This window comes from Caenorhabditis elegans, chromosome I, assembly GCF_000002985.6.
Source record: "Caenorhabditis elegans chromosome I".
NCBI lineage: Eukaryota > Metazoa > Nematoda > Chromadorea > Rhabditida > Rhabditidae > Caenorhabditis > Caenorhabditis elegans.
The window spans coordinates 9,652,965-9,670,726 of NC_003279.8; the positions used below are offsets into that span (position 1 = coordinate 9,652,965).

General features: G+C 36.4%; 8 protein-coding genes across 9 annotated transcripts; 4 read left to right on the forward strand and 4 right to left on the reverse strand.

Moving 5' to 3' along the window:
• Positions 1-56: 56 nt before the first annotated feature.
• T05F1.11 (protein-disulfide reductase) lies at positions 57-4,099 on the forward strand. The gene is made up of 6 exons (NM_060163.6): positions 57-228; positions 391-557; positions 602-1,049; positions 1,522-1,713; positions 1,758-1,960; positions 2,104-4,099. The coding sequence occupies exons 1-6, from the start codon at positions 175-177 to the stop codon at positions 3,068-3,070; spliced, it is 2,031 nt and encodes a 676-aa protein (NP_492564.2). The 5' UTR covers positions 57-174; the 3' UTR covers positions 3,071-4,099.
• Positions 4,048-5,059, reverse strand: lab-1 (Long arms of the bivalent protein 1). The gene is made up of 4 exons (NM_060165.7): positions 4,773-5,059; positions 4,627-4,726; positions 4,458-4,580; positions 4,048-4,406 (listed from the first exon to the last, which is right to left on the reverse strand). Exons 1-4 carry the CDS (start codon positions 4,838-4,840, stop codon positions 4,212-4,214), a joined length of 486 nt encoding a protein of 161 aa, NP_492566.1. The 5' UTR covers positions 4,841-5,059; the 3' UTR covers positions 4,048-4,211.
• A 250-nt stretch (positions 5,060-5,309) lies between these two features.
• Positions 5,310-7,116, forward strand: asfl-1 (putative histone chaperone asf-1-like protein; the record flags this gene model as incomplete). Its single annotated transcript, NM_060166.9, has 5 exons — positions 5,310-5,421; positions 5,465-5,757; positions 6,385-6,555; positions 6,605-6,755; positions 6,853-7,116. 5 exons carry the CDS (start codon positions 5,310-5,312, stop codon positions 6,861-6,863), a joined length of 738 nt encoding a protein of 245 aa, NP_492567.3. The 3' UTR covers positions 6,864-7,116.
• C03D6.9 (Aa_trans domain-containing protein) lies at positions 5,837-6,064 on the reverse strand (the record flags this gene model as incomplete). The annotated part of the gene is made up of 1 exon (NM_001306366.3): positions 5,837-6,064. The coding sequence occupies one exon, from the start codon at positions 6,062-6,064 to the stop codon at positions 5,837-5,839; it is 228 nt and encodes a 75-aa protein (NP_001293295.1).
• A 93-nt stretch (positions 7,117-7,209) lies between the features above and the next one.
• On the reverse strand, positions 7,210-11,951 carry npp-14 (Nuclear pore complex protein 14). The gene is made up of 7 exons (NM_060167.7): positions 11,764-11,951; positions 10,774-11,719; positions 10,586-10,703; positions 9,721-10,537; positions 8,574-9,672; positions 7,830-8,434; positions 7,210-7,778 (listed from the first exon to the last, which is right to left on the reverse strand). Exons 1-7 carry the CDS (start codon positions 11,947-11,949, stop codon positions 7,377-7,379), a joined length of 4,173 nt encoding a protein of 1,390 aa, NP_492568.1. The 5' UTR covers positions 11,950-11,951; the 3' UTR covers positions 7,210-7,376.
• A 335-nt stretch (positions 11,952-12,286) lies between these two features.
• On the forward strand, positions 12,287-15,686 carry cel-1 (mRNA guanylyltransferase). 2 transcript variants are annotated; one of them, NM_001025808.6, is made up of 13 exons: positions 12,287-12,427; positions 12,476-12,658; positions 12,710-12,910; positions 13,109-13,334; positions 13,381-13,508; positions 13,556-13,683; positions 13,734-13,878; positions 13,923-13,988; positions 14,034-14,270; positions 14,321-14,406; positions 14,460-14,613; positions 14,686-14,804; positions 15,355-15,686. In NM_001025808.6, the coding sequence occupies exons 1-13, from the start codon at positions 12,347-12,349 to the stop codon at positions 15,470-15,472; spliced, it is 1,872 nt and encodes a 623-aa protein (NP_001020979.1). In that variant the 5' UTR covers positions 12,287-12,346; the 3' UTR covers positions 15,473-15,686. The 2 variants fall into 2 exon arrangements, with proteins under 2 accessions (NP_001020979.1, NP_001020980.1); NM_001025809.3 differs by lacking the exon at positions 15,355-15,686 and having other exon boundaries at positions 12,303-12,427; positions 14,686-14,852.
• C03D6.1 (Piwi domain-containing protein) lies at positions 15,663-17,762 on the reverse strand. The gene is made up of 5 exons (NM_060170.7): positions 17,690-17,762; positions 17,533-17,644; positions 17,284-17,484; positions 15,900-16,210; positions 15,663-15,851 (listed from the first exon to the last, which is right to left on the reverse strand). The coding sequence occupies exons 1-5, from the start codon at positions 17,749-17,751 to the stop codon at positions 15,749-15,751; spliced, it is 789 nt and encodes a 262-aa protein (NP_492571.1). The 5' UTR covers positions 17,752-17,762; the 3' UTR covers positions 15,663-15,748.
• rsl-24D1 (putative ribosome biogenesis protein RLP24) lies at positions 16,451-17,134 on the forward strand. The gene is made up of 3 exons (NM_060171.7): positions 16,451-16,537; positions 16,593-16,819; positions 16,866-17,134. The coding sequence occupies exons 1-3, from the start codon at positions 16,457-16,459 to the stop codon at positions 17,044-17,046; spliced, it is 489 nt and encodes a 162-aa protein (NP_492572.1). The 5' UTR covers positions 16,451-16,456; the 3' UTR covers positions 17,047-17,134.

The window sequence follows — 17,762 nt, forward strand, 5'->3', positions numbered from 1 at the left end:
TGCAACTTTTGATAAACTTTTATCATAGTTTTCTATTTGTTCTGTGTTGGCCTATTAAGACGAAGAGTTGTTTACGATAATTCAACACACATTTTTGTGATAAACCCTCCGGGTTCTGCAACAAACGTTTTTCTGTGTCTTCAATCTTTTTTCCACTTATTTGGTGTTTAAAAAATGAATGATCTGAACAACGGAACACCTCTTAGAATTGTCGAACTTGTGTCTGAGGTAGGCTAGGTTATAAATAGTTGTGTAAATTTTGTGAAATTATTCAATTTTTATTCAAAAAAAAAGAGTTGGAAATGTGTTCTCTTATAGAAAAGCCATGCCTACAAGGTAGGCTTAACATGTCCGGTTGAAGTTCATTAAATAAAATATAGCTTATTTCAGAATGATCATCCACCAGAAAGAGCAAATGATGAGTATGTGCAATTTGCTCAGATTTCTGTAGTCTCTGGAATTCAAGAAGAGCTCATCGAATTGGTAAAGAAAAAGTTATTGGAATCTATTGAACTTCAGCAATTCATTGTTGGTAGAGATATTGAATTTCAGGAAAAGTTAGTGATTGTGCCCATATAAAATACTTTATAACTATTTTCAGGTATATTGCATCACTGACAGATGGTTTGAGTCGATATAACAATCATAATGAATTGGAAGAAATTCGAAATGAGAAGCTAAGTTCAGAGGAAAGGCATTTTGAGTTGGAATCAGCAAGAAACAAATTAAACGGTCTAAGAATTCAAAACTCGAATTTTGGAAGAAGAGAGCAGAAAGTTTGCAGTTTTCTGAGTTCTGGGTTCGAGCAAGTTCGAATTTTAAGTTCAACTGCTGCTCATGATGAAATTCGCTACAAAGTGAATAATGCATCATGGATTTGTTCAATTAACAATTCTCTCGCTTTACAAAAGATTAAATTAATTTGTGAAAAATTTATCGAATTGAAAAAGAAAGTGGAAATAACGTTTTGGTCATCGGAGATTGTAACACTTCTAGAAAAACTTGATCAACAACAGAAGAATGTTGCATTTGGAATGATTATTGAAATTGTTAGTTTTTTTCTCACATTATAAAATAATTTTGATGGGGGAATTGTTAAAATCCAGTCCTTTAACCAAATATCATATTAAAACTATTGAAACAAATGTTTTCTTTTGAAATTTATTGGCAGTCAAAAATGGCAAGTACCAAGTTTTTGCCACTTTCGCCAGTTTTGGAACTCGACCAAAAATGGGTATTTTTCTTTGGTTATTTTATAGTTAACTTATTATTATCTGGACAAATTCATGCTATTCTACTTTTAAATATTACAATATTTTGCCAAAATAAACGAAGTACAAAATATGCGCTACTCGTGCTAGAGCTCGACTAGAACTAGAACCAACTTTTTTGTTCTATACTTTTATCTAGCTAGATATCTAATTGTTTGATATTTTTTCCCAGTTGAAATTGAAAACGCACTTTGAATCATTTATGAATCTTTTTATTTTCATTCCACCTCTACAATCATTTTTATTGCAGGCAACTTGGGAATATGAAAACTCAAACAATCGAAATTTACTAAAACTGATAAACGCTTTGCTTGATAACGATGAAACGAAGAAGGAAGTACTTGTGAATTGCGAAAATTTGTTTTCAGTCGAAACGCCACAAATTGAAAAATGCTTGGCAAATTTGAATATTCTTGTTGCCTTGCTTTTGAATATAAGTCTTGTGAGTCTGGTTCTGTAATGATTATTTTGAAAATACAATTGTAGGAAAATCGGATCTACAAAGAGAAGCTTGAGCAAAGTATTTGTCAATTAATTGCTCGAATTTTTGGGAATAGAAAGTTTAGATCAAGCCACATGATGTCGATTATTGAAGTGCTCGAAACTGTTGAACGAAAATTTGGTCGTTTTTCTGGAAAGTTTGATAACATGCTCTCACTTCTTGAATCGAGATCTCATATGCTTGAGAGGTAAGTACTTCAAAACGGACATATTTAATCTTAGTGATATATCTATTATCCTATTTGAATAGTATTTCTCTTGCTTTTTGAAATAAATACCTCATACCCAACCTGCAAATGAAATGAAGGAAAATCTTGAATTTAATTTTCAGATCAGAGCAACACCGGGTGATAAATTTGATAAGATCCCGTTCTTCACATTCTCCAATTCCTCCAGAAATATTGGCATCTGCATACTCATCTGGTGCAAGTATTCGGAATGTTACCGTAATTGAACACTCACAATCAGCACCAAACTATTTTCCGCATAGAACGAGAGATGAAATTAAACGAGAAGTTCAAATGGAATATGAAAGAAGATGGAGAATAGAAGAGGAAGAAAGATTAGAAGAAATACGAAGAAAAAAGGAAGAAGAAAGAAAAAAGAAAGAAGAAGAGGATGAAAAGAGGAGGAAAGCGGAGGAATCAGAAAGAGTTCGAAAGTTGAAGGAAGAAGAAAAAAGAAAAAGGGTTTTGGAAGAGGAGATGGAAATGAAAAGAAAAAATGAAGAGGCAAAAATTAAATTAGAAGCTGAAATGAGGGAGAAAGCGGAACAAGCTGAAATTAAAAGGCGTGAGGAAAAATCGAGAGCATTAAAAAAATTGCAAAAAGAAGAAACAAACAAAATGGAGCAGATGAACAATTGTACATTTCTCCAAAATGTTCCTCTCTTCAGACATCTACATCCATCAGGATCATATTCTGAACGAATGCTCGATGGAAAGGTTATTGGATTGTATTATTCCGGTTATTGGTGTCAACCATCTCGTGACTTTACACCAATTCTCGCACAATTCTATAGTCAAGTAGATAAGAATTTCGAGATATTATTTATTTCAAGCGACAGGAGTGAACAGGAGATGAATTATTATTTGCAAAGTTCTCATGGCGATTGGTTCCATTTGCCATTCGACTCACCAATAAGCAAGCATTTACAGCAGTTCAACACTAAAAATGCGATTCCAACATTGATAATAATAAAGCCAAACGGAACAGTTATTACTGTTGATGGACGAGATCAAGTGTCTAGTTTTCTCAACAACCCGCAAGCATTGGTTAATCACTGGAAGTCTGTATAATTTCTTTTTTTTTTGTATGTATTTATGTTTTTGGTTAATGTTGTACTTGTTAGTATAAAAATCATTTCATGATATTCGCCGATGATATCAAGCTACTTGGTGACAATGTCAGCGCTATTCAAAAATCAATCAATGTCGTGACCGATTGGTGCGCAAAATGGAAATTGAACCTTGCTGAAAACAAAACCAATGTTATCCACTTTGGAAAGCGGAATCCAAAAAATGAATATTATGCAAACGGAATGAAAGTCACCAAAAAGGACTCAGTGAAAGACCTTGGAATCTTCGTCGACGACAAGCTGAACTTCCAGAAGCACATAAACATCATTTCGAACTTAGCCCTTCTCAAATGCCGGCAGTTACTTCGATCCTTCCGCTCAACAAATGCCAGCCTTTACTTCAAATTGTACAATATCTATGTGCAGCCAATATTAAACTACGGATGTGAAATCTACAACCCGATCTCTAAAAATATGATTAAACAACTGGAGTTCCCACTGAAGTTTTTCTCGAGAAAAGTCTTCCAACGCTGCAATCTATCATACTCATCATATGAAAACCGTCTAGCTCAGATGAACCAAAAGTCAGTTCAACACCTGCGGATTCTTCAAATATTGAGGACCTATCACAACATCCTGTCTGGTGAATACCACTTTCCGAATGCCGCATCAACTGTGAGGAAGGCTCGCTCGCCCAGATATCCGTACATGATGTGCCCTTGTGGATCAATCAACGAAAGCTTCCTACTAGTCAATCTTCACCTATGGAACCGTATGTCCAAGTTACTTCCGGGGACAATGAGCCGTCAAATGTTTGCATCACGATTAAATTCTATCCCGTTTAATTATTTTTCCCACACAACTTGATCCCCTTAACTACTTTTGGTTTACAGGATCATTCAAATTATTCAAGTCTGTTTCTCCCGGTGATTATTCTATACTTTCTGTTTTGTTACGACGATTTGAATAAATATATATATATATATATATTCAATGCTTCGAGAGAATAAATGGGAATCTGAACGAGAAACTAAGATTTCTTATATCACATTAGTATATCACAATATTTAAAACTACATTATTTCTTGAAAAAATTATTCACAGCGTTTTTGAGTTTGAAGTTTTTCGATTAATGGTTAATTTCATGATTGACCAGAACACATCGTTTTATCAGAATCCTCAAAATCCTCATCGAAGTCGGAATCCTCGGATGTATCGGAATCCGAATCATATGGATCAAATGTTTCCTCTTTCTGCATTTTTTCATAATTTTCGTCCAATTCATTCACAGAACTCCCCCAATTTGCTTCATTATTACTGATCGAAGACACAGATTCCTGGAAAAATTCCAGACTTGACATATATTCTAAACAAGTTTTGTCAAATACCTGAGGTTGGTCTTCCTTGAAATCTTCGAACATCGTTCCGGTGGATTCTGCCAACTCATCGGGCACCCAGATCACTTTCTTGCACTCGTCCGTTTCACAATTCTCCATAGTTTCAACAGTAACCTATTAAATGTTAGCTTTGTAGGAAATATAAAATAAAATGAATCACCTGATACACATTGTTCTTTGCATTTCCTTTCAGCACCCACGAGATGTCTTGTCCGTCGTCTTTGCCAATTCCTGTTGCATAACGCTTGAACTCAAACAAGCTAAAAATTACCACTTTTTGAAATATTGGAACTTCTGAATGCTTACCTAAGCCGTTTATGGATTTTCAAGATCCACAATGGGCGAGGACGATCATTTTTCTTATGGCTCACCATTGTTGAATAAAGTCGAGGATCGAGTGAAACGGGAAATTGAGAAAGACAAAATGAAAAATAAATTTTCGCGCATCTTGGAGAGGTCAAAAATTCTAATTTTCGTCCTGACTTGCTCGTTTTAATAATTTCTATAATTTGAAAACAATTAATTTTTTACTAATTCAATGTATTATTTTTCTTTAGTTTTGCCTTTTAAAGCCGAGAAAATAAAGTCAACGTTTTTGCGAATAAAAAACAAAAAAAAAACAGGAATTTGTTTCTCAATGGGTTTCACCACGATTAGCCTTCGTCTGTGCAAAAAAACTACGGTAGTTGGAAAAAGTTTTTCGACATTTTATTTTACTGGATCCAGCTGGAGTTTTCAACCACTTTTTACGGGATTTTTGATTTGTTTCTCGTTTTTAAAAACTATCGTTTGAACAGTTTATGAATCTGCTTTCTAATTTCTAATTTTGAGCTTTTTATTCAGATGGCTTCACGTGTTAACATCGTTCAAGTCCAAATTCTCGATAATCCAGCGATGTTTGTCGACAAGTTCAAAATGGAGATCACTTTTGAAGTTTTTGAGCACTTACCACATGGTATGTATATTATTTACACTGCATAAAAATTAAGAATAATCAGATCTCGAATGGGAATTGGTGTACGTTGGATCTGGAACCTCCCGAGACTTCGACCAAGTTCTCGATTCCGCGCTCGTTGGCCCGATTCCTGAAGGACGTCACAAGTTTGTCTTTGATGCAGAACACCCGGATATCTCAAAGATTCCAGTCGAGGATATTGTTGGTGTCAGTGTGCTTCTCCTTCGTTGCAAGTACAACGATCAGGAGTTCATCAATATGGGATGGTTTGTGGCAAATGAGTACACCGACGAAGAGCTCAAAGAGAATCCGCCTGCAAAGCCGCTCATCGAAAAGGTTCTGTTCTTTTCAGGAAAAAAACACTTTATTTCAAAAGTCATTCACACAAAATTATTTTTGATAAATCAAGCACCAGTTATTGTCTAATGACAGTCCATTCCTGATCGTCAGAACGGTTTTCGTCGAGTCCAATAAAGCCCTCCACCTTACTTCCAACGAAGACGATTGCTCCGGCAATTATAAAACTTGCATAAACAATTCCTCCGATAGCTTTGTCGAAAATGTATGTAGCGCCTCTGTAGTTGCTATTTTTGGTCGCTACACTAGCATGAGTTGAATTATTTTGCGCTGCAGTAGCTTTCATTTTCACAATCTGAAGGAAATAAATAAATATTATTAAACGAGCAATGAAACTAATGAAATAATTAAAAATAAAGAACGAAAAATAGTTGAGAGTGAGACAATGACAATGAGAGAACTGAATACGTTGTGCACGCTACCTGTCGAGCAGATGGACATCATCGATCGGGCTCACGCACACAGATGTACTGTATGGGATGACGTAATAAACCATCTGTTGTGGAAAGAGGGAAAAAGTGAAATGCTCTAAATTAATCTCAAAGTTCCTTCAGTTAAAAAATGTAGATAATTCAGTTTTGACCTTGAATTTTCAAAAATTTTCAGCTTTCCCGTAAAATCGAAACCGAAGATCTTCGCGTCACCACATTCCCAATTCGGTGGACTGATGAGGATCCAGTCGCCGAGCCGGTTGATGAAGAGGCAAACAAAGTATTCGATGAGGATGATCTTATGCCATTGCATGATGATGGGCAGGATGATGACGAGGAGGAAGAGGTGGGTAGAATCTAGCATTATCTGAATATAATAATTTACTGTTATTCAGGACGATGATGAGACGGGTCCCAATACTGAAGAAGTTGACTTGAACGAGAGCTTCAACGAACGAATGGCGAATGCACATGACGGAACGGAGCAAAAGAACGGAGAAGAAAGTATGGAACACGATGGAGCAAGTGGAGATGTTGAAATGGGTGGTAAGTGATACTTTCAATCATAAGTTAGATTGATTTTAATTATTTTTTGTTTTGTCTGTATCTCCCTATGATTGTAGATAATCAACTTTTTGTTCAGATAAACACTGATACGAAAGCTACCGAATCGATGGTCGATCCCCTTTCCGATACAACAAAACGCGATTTCAGATCTGGTTAATTTGTATTTAAATATTGCTTTCTTAACTTGCATTTTTATTCATCTCCGATACTCACTATCAGTTACTGTAAGATTTTTGAATTGCATCTAAAATTACTTCACTTTTTATTCAAAGTGTCATATATGTCAAATTGCCTTTAAAGGAGATTTTAGTTTTCTGAAATGAAGTTGCTTTCCGTTCGTTTTAATCTGTGGATATGTATCATTTTTGAGGAGTGTTTTCGGCTGGCTTTGTTTCCGCCCCTGGAAGTTGAAGGATAGATAATTCTAAAGAAGCTTAATTGACAAAATTTATGAAAATGAATATTCAAAAACACGACAGACAACAAAATAACCGGTCCGAGATAATCAATAAAACAAGTACTTGGGAAAATAATTGGGGAGATGGACTATAAACTACAATTAAAGTTTGATGAATCAATATGTTAGACATTAAAAATATATTATCGCCATGATGTGAAAGATGTCGGTTTATTGGCATTGGCAGATGCTCCTCCTCCAAACACAGAAGATGTCGGAGCTGGAGTTGTGTTAGCTCCACCACCGAAGATAGAAGTATTCGTCTGTGGAGTTGCACCTCCACCGAACAAAGATGAAGTCTTCTGGCCTGATGCAAATTGAGCAAATCCACCAGTGGCAGGGTTGTTGGTTGTGGAAGATGTTGCTCCTCCGAAGATTGAAGCATTTTTAGATAATCCTGCATTCGCCCCTCCTCCGAATGGTTTAGCACCAAATGCTGGTTGCGATCCGAATTTCGGAGCTCCTCCAAAAACTGACGACGTTCCTGTTGCAGGTGCAGATGCTTGTTGAGCTGACGATCCGGCAGTGTTGAAAGAAAACGACGGCTGAAATAGGAAATAAATGCTTACAATACAATGAGACTCTTGAAACGATACTTTTTGCTGTTGCTGTTGTTGTTGATTACCACCACCACCAAAAAGCCATGAACTGCTACTGGCTGATGTCCCAGTTGACGTCTTCGGTGCAAACGGATTATTTCCACCAGAAGTGTTGGATGTTCTCGCATTTCCAAGTCCACTCATAAAACCTCCAGAACCTCCACCATTTGCCATTGAATCGTCTTCCATTCCATCATCCACATTTGGAACTGTAGGCGCAGTCACTGAACCTCCGAAAACGGAGGATGGTTTAGCAGAGGCGCCTGCACCGAAAGATCCAAACCCTGCCGGCTTTGCTGATGCCGACGTTGCTCCAGTATTAAACGAAAAAGTCACAGAAGCAGTAGATGTTGCAGGGTTCGAAGTTTTAGCCGGTTGGCAACCAGCCTGTCCAAAACTTCCAAATGGAGAGCTTGCTGCTTTTGAGCCACCTCCAAAAATACTTGACGTGTTCGATGCAGGTGTAGGGGTGGCCGTTGTTGTGGTTCGAGCTCCAAAAATATTTGTTGAGTTGGAAGAGCTGGGAGTTTGAGTTTTAAGACCACCGCCAAAGATCGATGAGGTGGAGGAAGTCGACTTTGGGGTAGTTGTTGAGTTGAACGCTGAAAGTAATTTTTTTAAATTTCAGTTGATTAAAGTATGGAAACAATACATTTATAATGTTCATATAATTACATCGATTTAATCGAATATCATTCTTTGGTTGAAACTCATTTTTTTAACAACAAAAAAGGAACTTACAAAAACTTGGTGTTTTTTGTATATTACTTCCCGTTTCCTCTTCTTTCACTGGAGTCTGAACAGCTGGTTTTGGCTCCTCTTTCACTTTTGTTTCTAATGATTTAGGCTCTTCAGACTTCAAGTCAGGTGTAACTTCATTTTCAGATTTTTCATCTTTTACTTCTTCAGTTTTATTCAGTGTCTCCACTTTCGAGGATGCTTTTTCGATTTCTTGTGGACTGATGCTCAGGGAACTGTTAATCAAAGAAGGCACTCCAGTTGTTAATGTAGACTCTTCTTTGGAAACTAAAGGTGTTTGTGTTTTTGTTCCAAACAAACTACCCGAAGAGAAAATGGAAGATGATGCTGGCGTAGAAATGATTGGTTTTTGATCTTGTGTTTTATTTGCTTCTTCTTTTGGAACTGTTACTTTTGGTGTCGTCATTGTTGTGGTCGCAGTTGTTGTATTGAGCTTTATCAATGGCGAAGAGACAGCTGGAGCAGAAGCTATTGGCTTTGCTGGTGATTCAACTGTTACCACGACAGTTTTAACAATAGGAGGTTCATCGGCTTGAGTTGCTGCATCTGATTTAGTGGATGGTGTAGATGGAGATGCAGAGAATAGTGAAGAAGATGGCATAACTCGTCTTGGTGTCATACTCAACTTGAGAATTGCATTTGAAAGATTTGAAGTATCGAGCAAATCATTTTTCATTGCTGCCGAATTTTCTGACTTTTTATAAGACTCCACGATGACGTTTCTAGTCTTCACAATTCCTCGTTTTTGAATTTGATTCACAAGTGCTTGTCTTACTTTGATACTTTCTGCATCAGTGAGAGATTTTCCTTGAGGAGCGTCTCCATCTAGACTACTCATCTCCAGTGGTTGCGTGAAGTTCAGATTTTCCTTTCCCTTCTTGAAGTTTTGAAATTTGACGTCCCTTTGGAAACGGACAAATTCTAATTCAGTTCGCTGAATTTGCTCTCGGGTATCCATGATGATTTTTGAGACGTTGCGCATAACTTTAAGAGCCAACTCGGTTTCACTACCGGAGCGAAGTTGATTGAGATTTGAACTGAGACGAAGTGGTGACAATATTGCCTGTTTTCGAAGTGACTCCTGTAAAAATTATATTAAAATAAGTAAAAGTAAAGAAACGATGCAAACCTTCTCAGACAAGCTCATTCTCAGTTTTTTAATCAAATCGCTACATTCTTCATATTTTCCATTTAACAAATCGGCAGCAGTCTCCAGTTTGTTGAATCTCATCAGCTTCTCAGTTTCTGACATATTTCTGAGCTTCTCTAAAACTTGATTGCCATCTTCCACTCCGGCAACTAATTCCATTTTTTCGTCGATTTCAAAATCCATTTCCTTCACCGTGTGTTGTGTTCTGTCAGACATTCGCTCGATCGACAAAATTAGATTTTTCAGTTCGTCCATAACTTCTTTAGAATCTCCTAATGATGCCCTAACCACATCAGCACATTCCATAATTGTAGTTTTCACTTTTCCCACAGCAAATGATAATTTCATCGTAGCATCTTTAGCTCCAGCCATTGAATCATTGATTTTATCCATTCTTTCGATAAGAACCTGCTTTTTGGTTGCAATCAGTTCAGCCTTTTTATGTTCCAAAGTTTTGTCTGAAATTTTCGGAATTGCTTCTGATTTTGGTGTTGACGCAATTTTTGGTTGGGAACTTGGAGCTGCCGGAGTTGATGGCTTGGATTCTGTTAACTGTGATGTCTCAATGTTGCTTGCGATTGATTTAGGGTTAAAAAGTGATGATGAAGGTTTAGGTGTCTGAACAGATGATGGAGATCCAACAAGAGATGATTTTAGAGTTTCAGCTTCTGGTTTTTGCCCAAACACCGTAGACGGTTTTGTAACGGGTGTCTGATCAGAAGGTGGAGCAGATATGGGTTTCTGTGAATCAAATTGGAGCTTCTTTAAGTCATTGATCGCCAAATTTTGACTGGACCTGAAAAAGATAATATTATTATATTCATCAAATTTTATTACTACGTACATTTGACAAGGGATATGAGCTGCAAATGTGCTAATGATGTGATGAGCAGTGAGAATGCCGTCGTTTGTTAAACAAAGTACGAGAGGAGATGGGCGATGTCTCTGAGAGCCGTCAGGATCTGAAAAGAATGAATACATTTGTAGAAAAATAGTTTCGAAATTAATGAAACCGTAAAAAACATAACGTACTGAGTAAAACCTCATCTGTCATTGAACGATCAACCGCAACTCCAATTGGAACTGTATCTTTACCACTAGACGTAGTTGGCAAGTAAATACTTTCTCCTTCAACAGGAACCCATGTTTGCCAGTCATCTCGTTTTCCAACTGTTGATATTTCACTTGTTTTCGAATTTCCGACAATTACAACATTCCAGTCGACAAGAAGTTGAGTAGCTGGGAACAGTTGAGGAGGAAGAGGCCATTTGGAAGAGGAATACGAGAGCTCGTGAAATTGAATCCATTCGGTTGGTTTATCTTTTTTACACCGCATTAGGTAAGCATCTTGATCTGTTCCATTTTCAAGAGATACCAGCCATTCTGTTGTAGCCAACCAACATAAACCAGTAATTCTTCCATAGTTCGGCTTGTTCTCCGGTCCATGCTGACTACGAACAACCTCCAATTCGGGTTTCAACTGCACAATTTTTCCCAGCGAATCTCCAATCGTCAACTGTTTTCCTTTTGGACTCCAACTGATTGCCGTGGTGACAGCACCAAATTTTCCGATTCCAACAAGTTTTTGATTTGCAGGACTTTGAACATTAATCTTGGCGACTAAAATGCTACGATCTGTTGAAGAAGCAGCAAATGTATCTGGGAAAGCAGGATTCCACTCGAGACAACTTCCTTGATTAATTTGTTCAGTTCCAACTCTTGTAGTACACAACGGCTTGAAGGGTTCAATGCTTGAACTTGTACAAATTTTCTTAATATCGAAAACATCGACAGAAACGTCATTGTTTTTAGTATGAAGAACTCCGAGAACTGTTCCATCAGAATTAACTCCCATGTCGTTGATTAAAACGACCCCATGAAGACGAATTGTTTTTATTGGTAGATCCGTAACTTCAACGTTCATATTTTCTCGGGTGATTTTGTAACCAAGAAGACTTTTTGTATGGAAGCATGATAACTGAAAAATAATTTTGAAAACGATTGAACAAGTCATAATTTTACCTGATTAGAATTAACTGTTACAAAGGTAACTCCCAATTGAGATGACGTAGCAACTCGGTTTCGAATGTTTATCTCATTTTGACTGTACCCATCTGACTTTGATGAAAAAAGCCGAAACTTCCGGCAAGTGTGGAAATGAAAGTCGGTGACTTGAGAAACGTCTTCAGCAACATCTTCGTTCGACATCTCTGAAAACACGAAAAATAGATGTAAAAAAAATTGAGGAGAAAATGTTCAAAAGGATGTCTGGCATAAGAAAAAACGGGCATTCAAAAACCGATCAAGAGCTTTTTGAACAAATTCAGAGGATGTATGTTCTTTAATATAGATAAGGAGTTAAAAAATATAGTATTTTCTTTCAATTAATAAAAAACAAACGTTTATTTTGAAACACTTCGAAAATTCTTTAAATTCGCCAAAATACAACTGGAAACGCGTAAGCTTGCACTCAAAGTGCGCCAGCTGTCAAAAAGTGCGCCAGCACGCGTCCGTTTCGTGAGGTTAGCGAAATTGCGAAACATTTTATCGGATTCCTTGTTTTCTCCATCGATTTCTGTGCGTTATTGCCTTAAATTGACTGAAAATGGCTACACGAGGACCAACACCTGACAAAGCGAGAATGGGACTGCCTGATAGATGGCTGCACTGTCCAAAAACCGGAACGGTCTGTGCAAAATCTGAGATTTCGGTTGTTCATTGTTCTCATTTTCAGCTTATCAATAATTTGTTTTTCCCATTCAAAACACCACTGTGTAAAATGTATGACAATCAAATTGCCGAAAGACGGTATCAATTCCACCCGGCAGAAGTTTTTTCACATCCTCATCTTCACGGAAAAAAGATTGGGTTGTGGATCGACCTCACAAACACTGATCGTTATTATTTCCGCGAAGAAGTATGAAATTCAATTAAAAAAATAAATTTGTAACAAAACGATTATGTTCAGGTTACCGAACACGAATGTATCTATCATAAAATGAAAATGGCTGGACGTGGAGTGTCGCCGACTCAGGAGGACACGGACAACTTCATTAAACTCGTTCAAGAATTTCATAAGAAATATCCAGATCGTGTTGTCGGAGTGCATTGCACTCACGGATTCAATCGAACAGGATTTTTAATCGCTGCATACCTATTTCAAGTAGAGGTATTTACTGTTTAGTTCATCATGACAATCCAACTGTTTAATTTTCGAGAAGCTAAAAATTTATGTACTCATTTATTGGAATCAACGCATGATATTTTGTTGAGAAGTGTCTAATTAAATACGTTTCTTTTTGAATCAGAAAAAGCTCAGAGAATAAAAAGTTGATTATCTTTTTTAAACTGACAGGATATTTTTAAGGAATATGGTCTCGATGCTGCAATCGGAGAGTTTGCTGAAAATCGACAGAAGGGAATTTACAAGCAAGACTACATCGATGATTTATTTGCAAGATATGATCCCACAGAAGATGACAAAATTCTGGCTCCCGAGAAGCCAGACTGGGAACGAGAAATGTCTATTGGCATGAGTACACAAATTGACAACGGACGACCATCGACAAGCCAACAAATTCCCGCAACGAACGGTTTGTCTTCAATTTCAAGCCTTAACGTTTAAATAATTTTATTCAGGAAATAATAATCAAAATGGAAATCAATTGAGCGGAGGAGGAGATAATTCGAAATTGTTCATGGACGGATTAATTCGAGGAGTTAAAGTGTGTGAAGATGAAGGGAAGAAGAGCATGCTTCAAGCCAAGGTATATCATTTTCTCACAATTCTTTAGCTGTATAGTTTTTTCTTTAGATTAAAAATCTCTGCAAATACAACAAACAAGGATTTCCGGGTCTCCAACCCGTATCTTTGAGCCGTGGAAACATAAACTTACTCGAACAGGAATCATATATGGTATCATGGAAAGCTGATGGCATGAGGTTAGTGAATATTCTTTAAAATTTCATTTAAAGATTTTTTAAAATTTTAGGTACATCATTTATATCAACGATGGAGATGTCTATGCGTTTGATCGTGATAACGAGGTTTTTGAGATTGAAAATCTTGATTTCGTGACAAAAAATGGTGCACCATTGATGGAAACCCTTGTGGATACTGAAGTCATCATTGATAAGGTATGAAAACTCATAATTTATGAATGAATTATTTGTTTTCTCAGGTTGAAATCAATGGAGCCATGTGTGATCAGCCTCGAATGTTAATCTATGATATTATGCGATTCAATGTAAGTTGATTTCAATCGGAAAGAAAATGTATTATTCGTTTCCAGAGCGTTAATGTGATGAAAGAGCCATTTTATAAACGATTTGAAATCATCAAAACTGAAATTATCGACATGAGAACTGCTGCATTCAAAACTGGACGCCTGAAGCACGAGAACCAGATTATGTCTGTCAGAAGAAAAGATTTTTATGATCTTGAAGCAACTGCTAAATTATTTGGACCGAAATTTGTGCAGCATGTCGGACACGAAATTGATGGTCTCATTTTCCAGCCGAAGAAAACTGTGAGAATTAAAATTAAATTTTGAACGTGTTTGAGAATGATATTTTACAGAAGTATGAAACTGGAAGATGTGATAAAGTTCTGAAGTGGAAACCACCATCTCACAACTCTGTTGATTTTCTACTGAAAGTTGAAAAGTAAGTTTCTAAAGAGGAAATTGAAGGGTATCAAGAGAATAATCGAATTGCAGGAAATGTAAAGAAGGAATGCTTCCCGAATGGATTGGATATTTATTTGTCCAGAATCTTTCCGATCCATTTGGCACAATGAAAGCAACGGCAACTCTCAAAAAGTATCATAATAAAATTATCGAATGTACACTGCTGGTTGATAATCAAGGACGGGTAAACATTATTTTTTGATGCAAATCTATGTTGAAATTAATATTAGTTTTTAATTTGGTTACTTTTTTTCAGCCAAAAGAGTGGAAATTTATGCGAGAAAGAACAGATAAATCGTTGCCGAATGGATTACGAACTGCGGAAAATGTCGTTGAAACTATGGTGAATCCTGTCACTGAAACCTATTTAATTGAGTGAGTTAATTTATAAAAAAATAAATAAACGGAGTATCATAATTAAAATTTTTTGATCTTCGGCACGTTTTCAAAATTTTCAGTCAAAGTTTTTGGAAAAACTGGATCTTTTTGGGAATTTCTGGTTTTTTTAATGCAGGGCAGTTTCTAAAGGTTAAATCAAGGCTGAATCCGGAAAAAAACTTTTTTACGGAAGTTACGTTAATTTGTTGTTTTTAAAAAAGATACTTCAATCATATATTCACTGTGGAAAAAATTGTATAATTTTACAATTAATTAGTTTTTTTAGTTAGCAAAAGATTAAACAAACATCGAAAATATTTAGAAACAAACATTTTCGAAAATTTCATCAAATTTTGTTAATATTGATGAAACGAAACATAAAGAAGCATACACCTAATTGTATTATATTCGAACTTTTTGCATAAAAAAATTAATTATTTTGAAATAGTTTTACTAAGATATTTAGTAAGTATAACAAATGTTTTAAACAATATTCGCATTGATCGTACTAAATCTATAAGACTTAACATATATTTTGCTTCCTCAGGTATGTAAATCACGCTCTCCGAGTTTTGAAAAGAGCTGCAGCAGCTCATCGCCATCATCAAATACACCAACAACAACTCCATGAGGGAGAACCGGAAGCAAGAAGACAAAAACTCTGATAATCATTCTCCTACATTTGACATCTTTTTTTTTTTTTAATTTTTCACATGTTGCCTTTCTTAAACTCTCCTAGATGCTCTTTCATTTTACCAACAACACTACGGTTTTCAAAAATAACTCAGAAATTATCATTGGCTGTCTTTGTACTTTTAAAAACAAATTCTTTTTTCGTGTTCTAAACAATTGTTTTTTCATTAAAAATTTTTTATTCAATTTTTCATAATTTCATGATTAAGAGAATTCAAAGATTGTATTGTAGGAAATGGAATTAGATATCAAACTTCTGGGTCAATGTGAAGTTGGAGCGAGATTGTATCAAAATCATATTGAGAAGAGTTAGCAATTCGAGGTAGAGCATTGTTGTGTGCTTCTCTGAAACTGAAAATCAAAAATTAAAAGATTTATCAAGAAATCGAATATTCTTACGCTGCGTAACTGGGAAAAAATTTAGTCCACAGTCCAGCTTTGTTTTCAGCATTCCAAAGAGGTTCAAGAAGAGAAAATCGATGATTACGAACTCTAATTGTTATAAACATGTTAACAATTAAGTTTTGAAATTCTTCGTTTGATTGGAAAATTCCGTCATCTTGAAACAAATAAACGAGTGGTTCCGTATTTTCTGGTCGCCATGGAGCCAATCCAAATGCAAATCGAGGATTCCATTCTGGAAGATTTGATGCAGTCTCTATATATGTTGATATTTCTTCTTTGAAAGCTGTGAACTCTTGATGTTCTACCTGAAAACTTACGATTTCTTCTTTGGTACATGATTTCCAATTTGAATCACCGCGCTTTTATCACCGACGCAAAGTGCGCAAGCAACACTCGCTGGCGCCTTTCTCTCCCTTTGCGCATAAGGCGATCGCTTTTTTATTTTTTCGCAATTCTTGATTCTAAACTAATTTTGTTACTTTTCAATGTTCTCACTGTCCAATTTCACCGTATTTTGCGTTAATAAATTATTTTATCAATTTTAGGTAACAATGCGCATTGAAAAATGCTACTTTTGCTCGTCTCCCATCTACCCGGGACACGGAATCCAGTTTGTCAGAAACGATAGCACAGTAAGAACTATTTAAAATAAAATTAGTTTACGAACTGTTCAATCAATCTGTTTAGGTGTTCAAATTCTGCCGATCCAGATGTAACAAATTGTTCAAGAAGAAGAAGAACCCAAGAAAGCTTCGTTTCACCAAGGCTGCGCGTCGTGCTCGCGGAAAGGAGCTTATCAACGACGCCACACAGCTTCTCGAACAGCGCAGAGATGAGCCTGTCAAGTATGAAAGAGCCATGTTCCAAAAGACCATTGAAGCTGCCAAAACGATTTCCGCATTGAAAACAAAAAGGTAAATAAAAATAAATTTATATCAAAAAGCAACTATTATTTTTCAGATATGGTAACCTGATCAGAAAACGTCTGCAACCAGGAAAGATTGTACAGAAGAAGGGACTCCTTGCGAAGGTCGACAAGAAAATGCATCTCATCCGTGCTCCAGTTGCAAACAGAGATGGTGTCAAGACAAGGGCGGCAGCAAAAGAAAAGAAAACCGCAGAATCGATGGAGACCAATTGAGTACCCAATTTTCTTTCTTTTTTTAAACTTTTTGTTATTTGTTACTTGTTGTTCTACTCCCGCTTTTGTGAATACACTTGGATTTACGATTTTTTGGAATTTCTTGTTATATTCACTACTGGACAGGAAAAAGCGTTTCAACGAAATACTAGGTGGTGGTAAGATTATTGGTCAAGGCCGCAGTTGTGTTCAAATTGAAAGATGCAACGTTCAAAGTTATTTTAATAGGAAACGTACCGTTGATTGTAGATCATCGCGAACTTGATCTCGGAGCACAATAATAAAATCAGGGAGCACTTCACGATGGGATCTGAAGTCTTCAATTATCCACCGAGTGACTCGTCGAATCAGCGCAGGATCAACATGCGGAATGGTGGCCTTTTGGAAATGAAAGTACTCGGTAAAATGATCAGGACACGAGGTTCCGTTGAATGTGAACTGGAATTACATCGAATAGCAAAGAGTTGAGCACAAAAATGTAATTACCACAACTGTACTGGGATTATTGTAGACCCCAGGTGTACTTGGATCCACAGTTCCATGATTTATAGCATATCCTATAAAAAGCGTATTTGTCTCTGGCCCCCGCAAGCTTCTCCTGAAATTAAATTAAGAAATAGGTATTTATGAGCTAAAATCTCACATATACTGGTGAGCATTATTTCTTATATCTGGAGCCACATGTCGCCTTCTTCTTAATGCCATCATTATTCGGA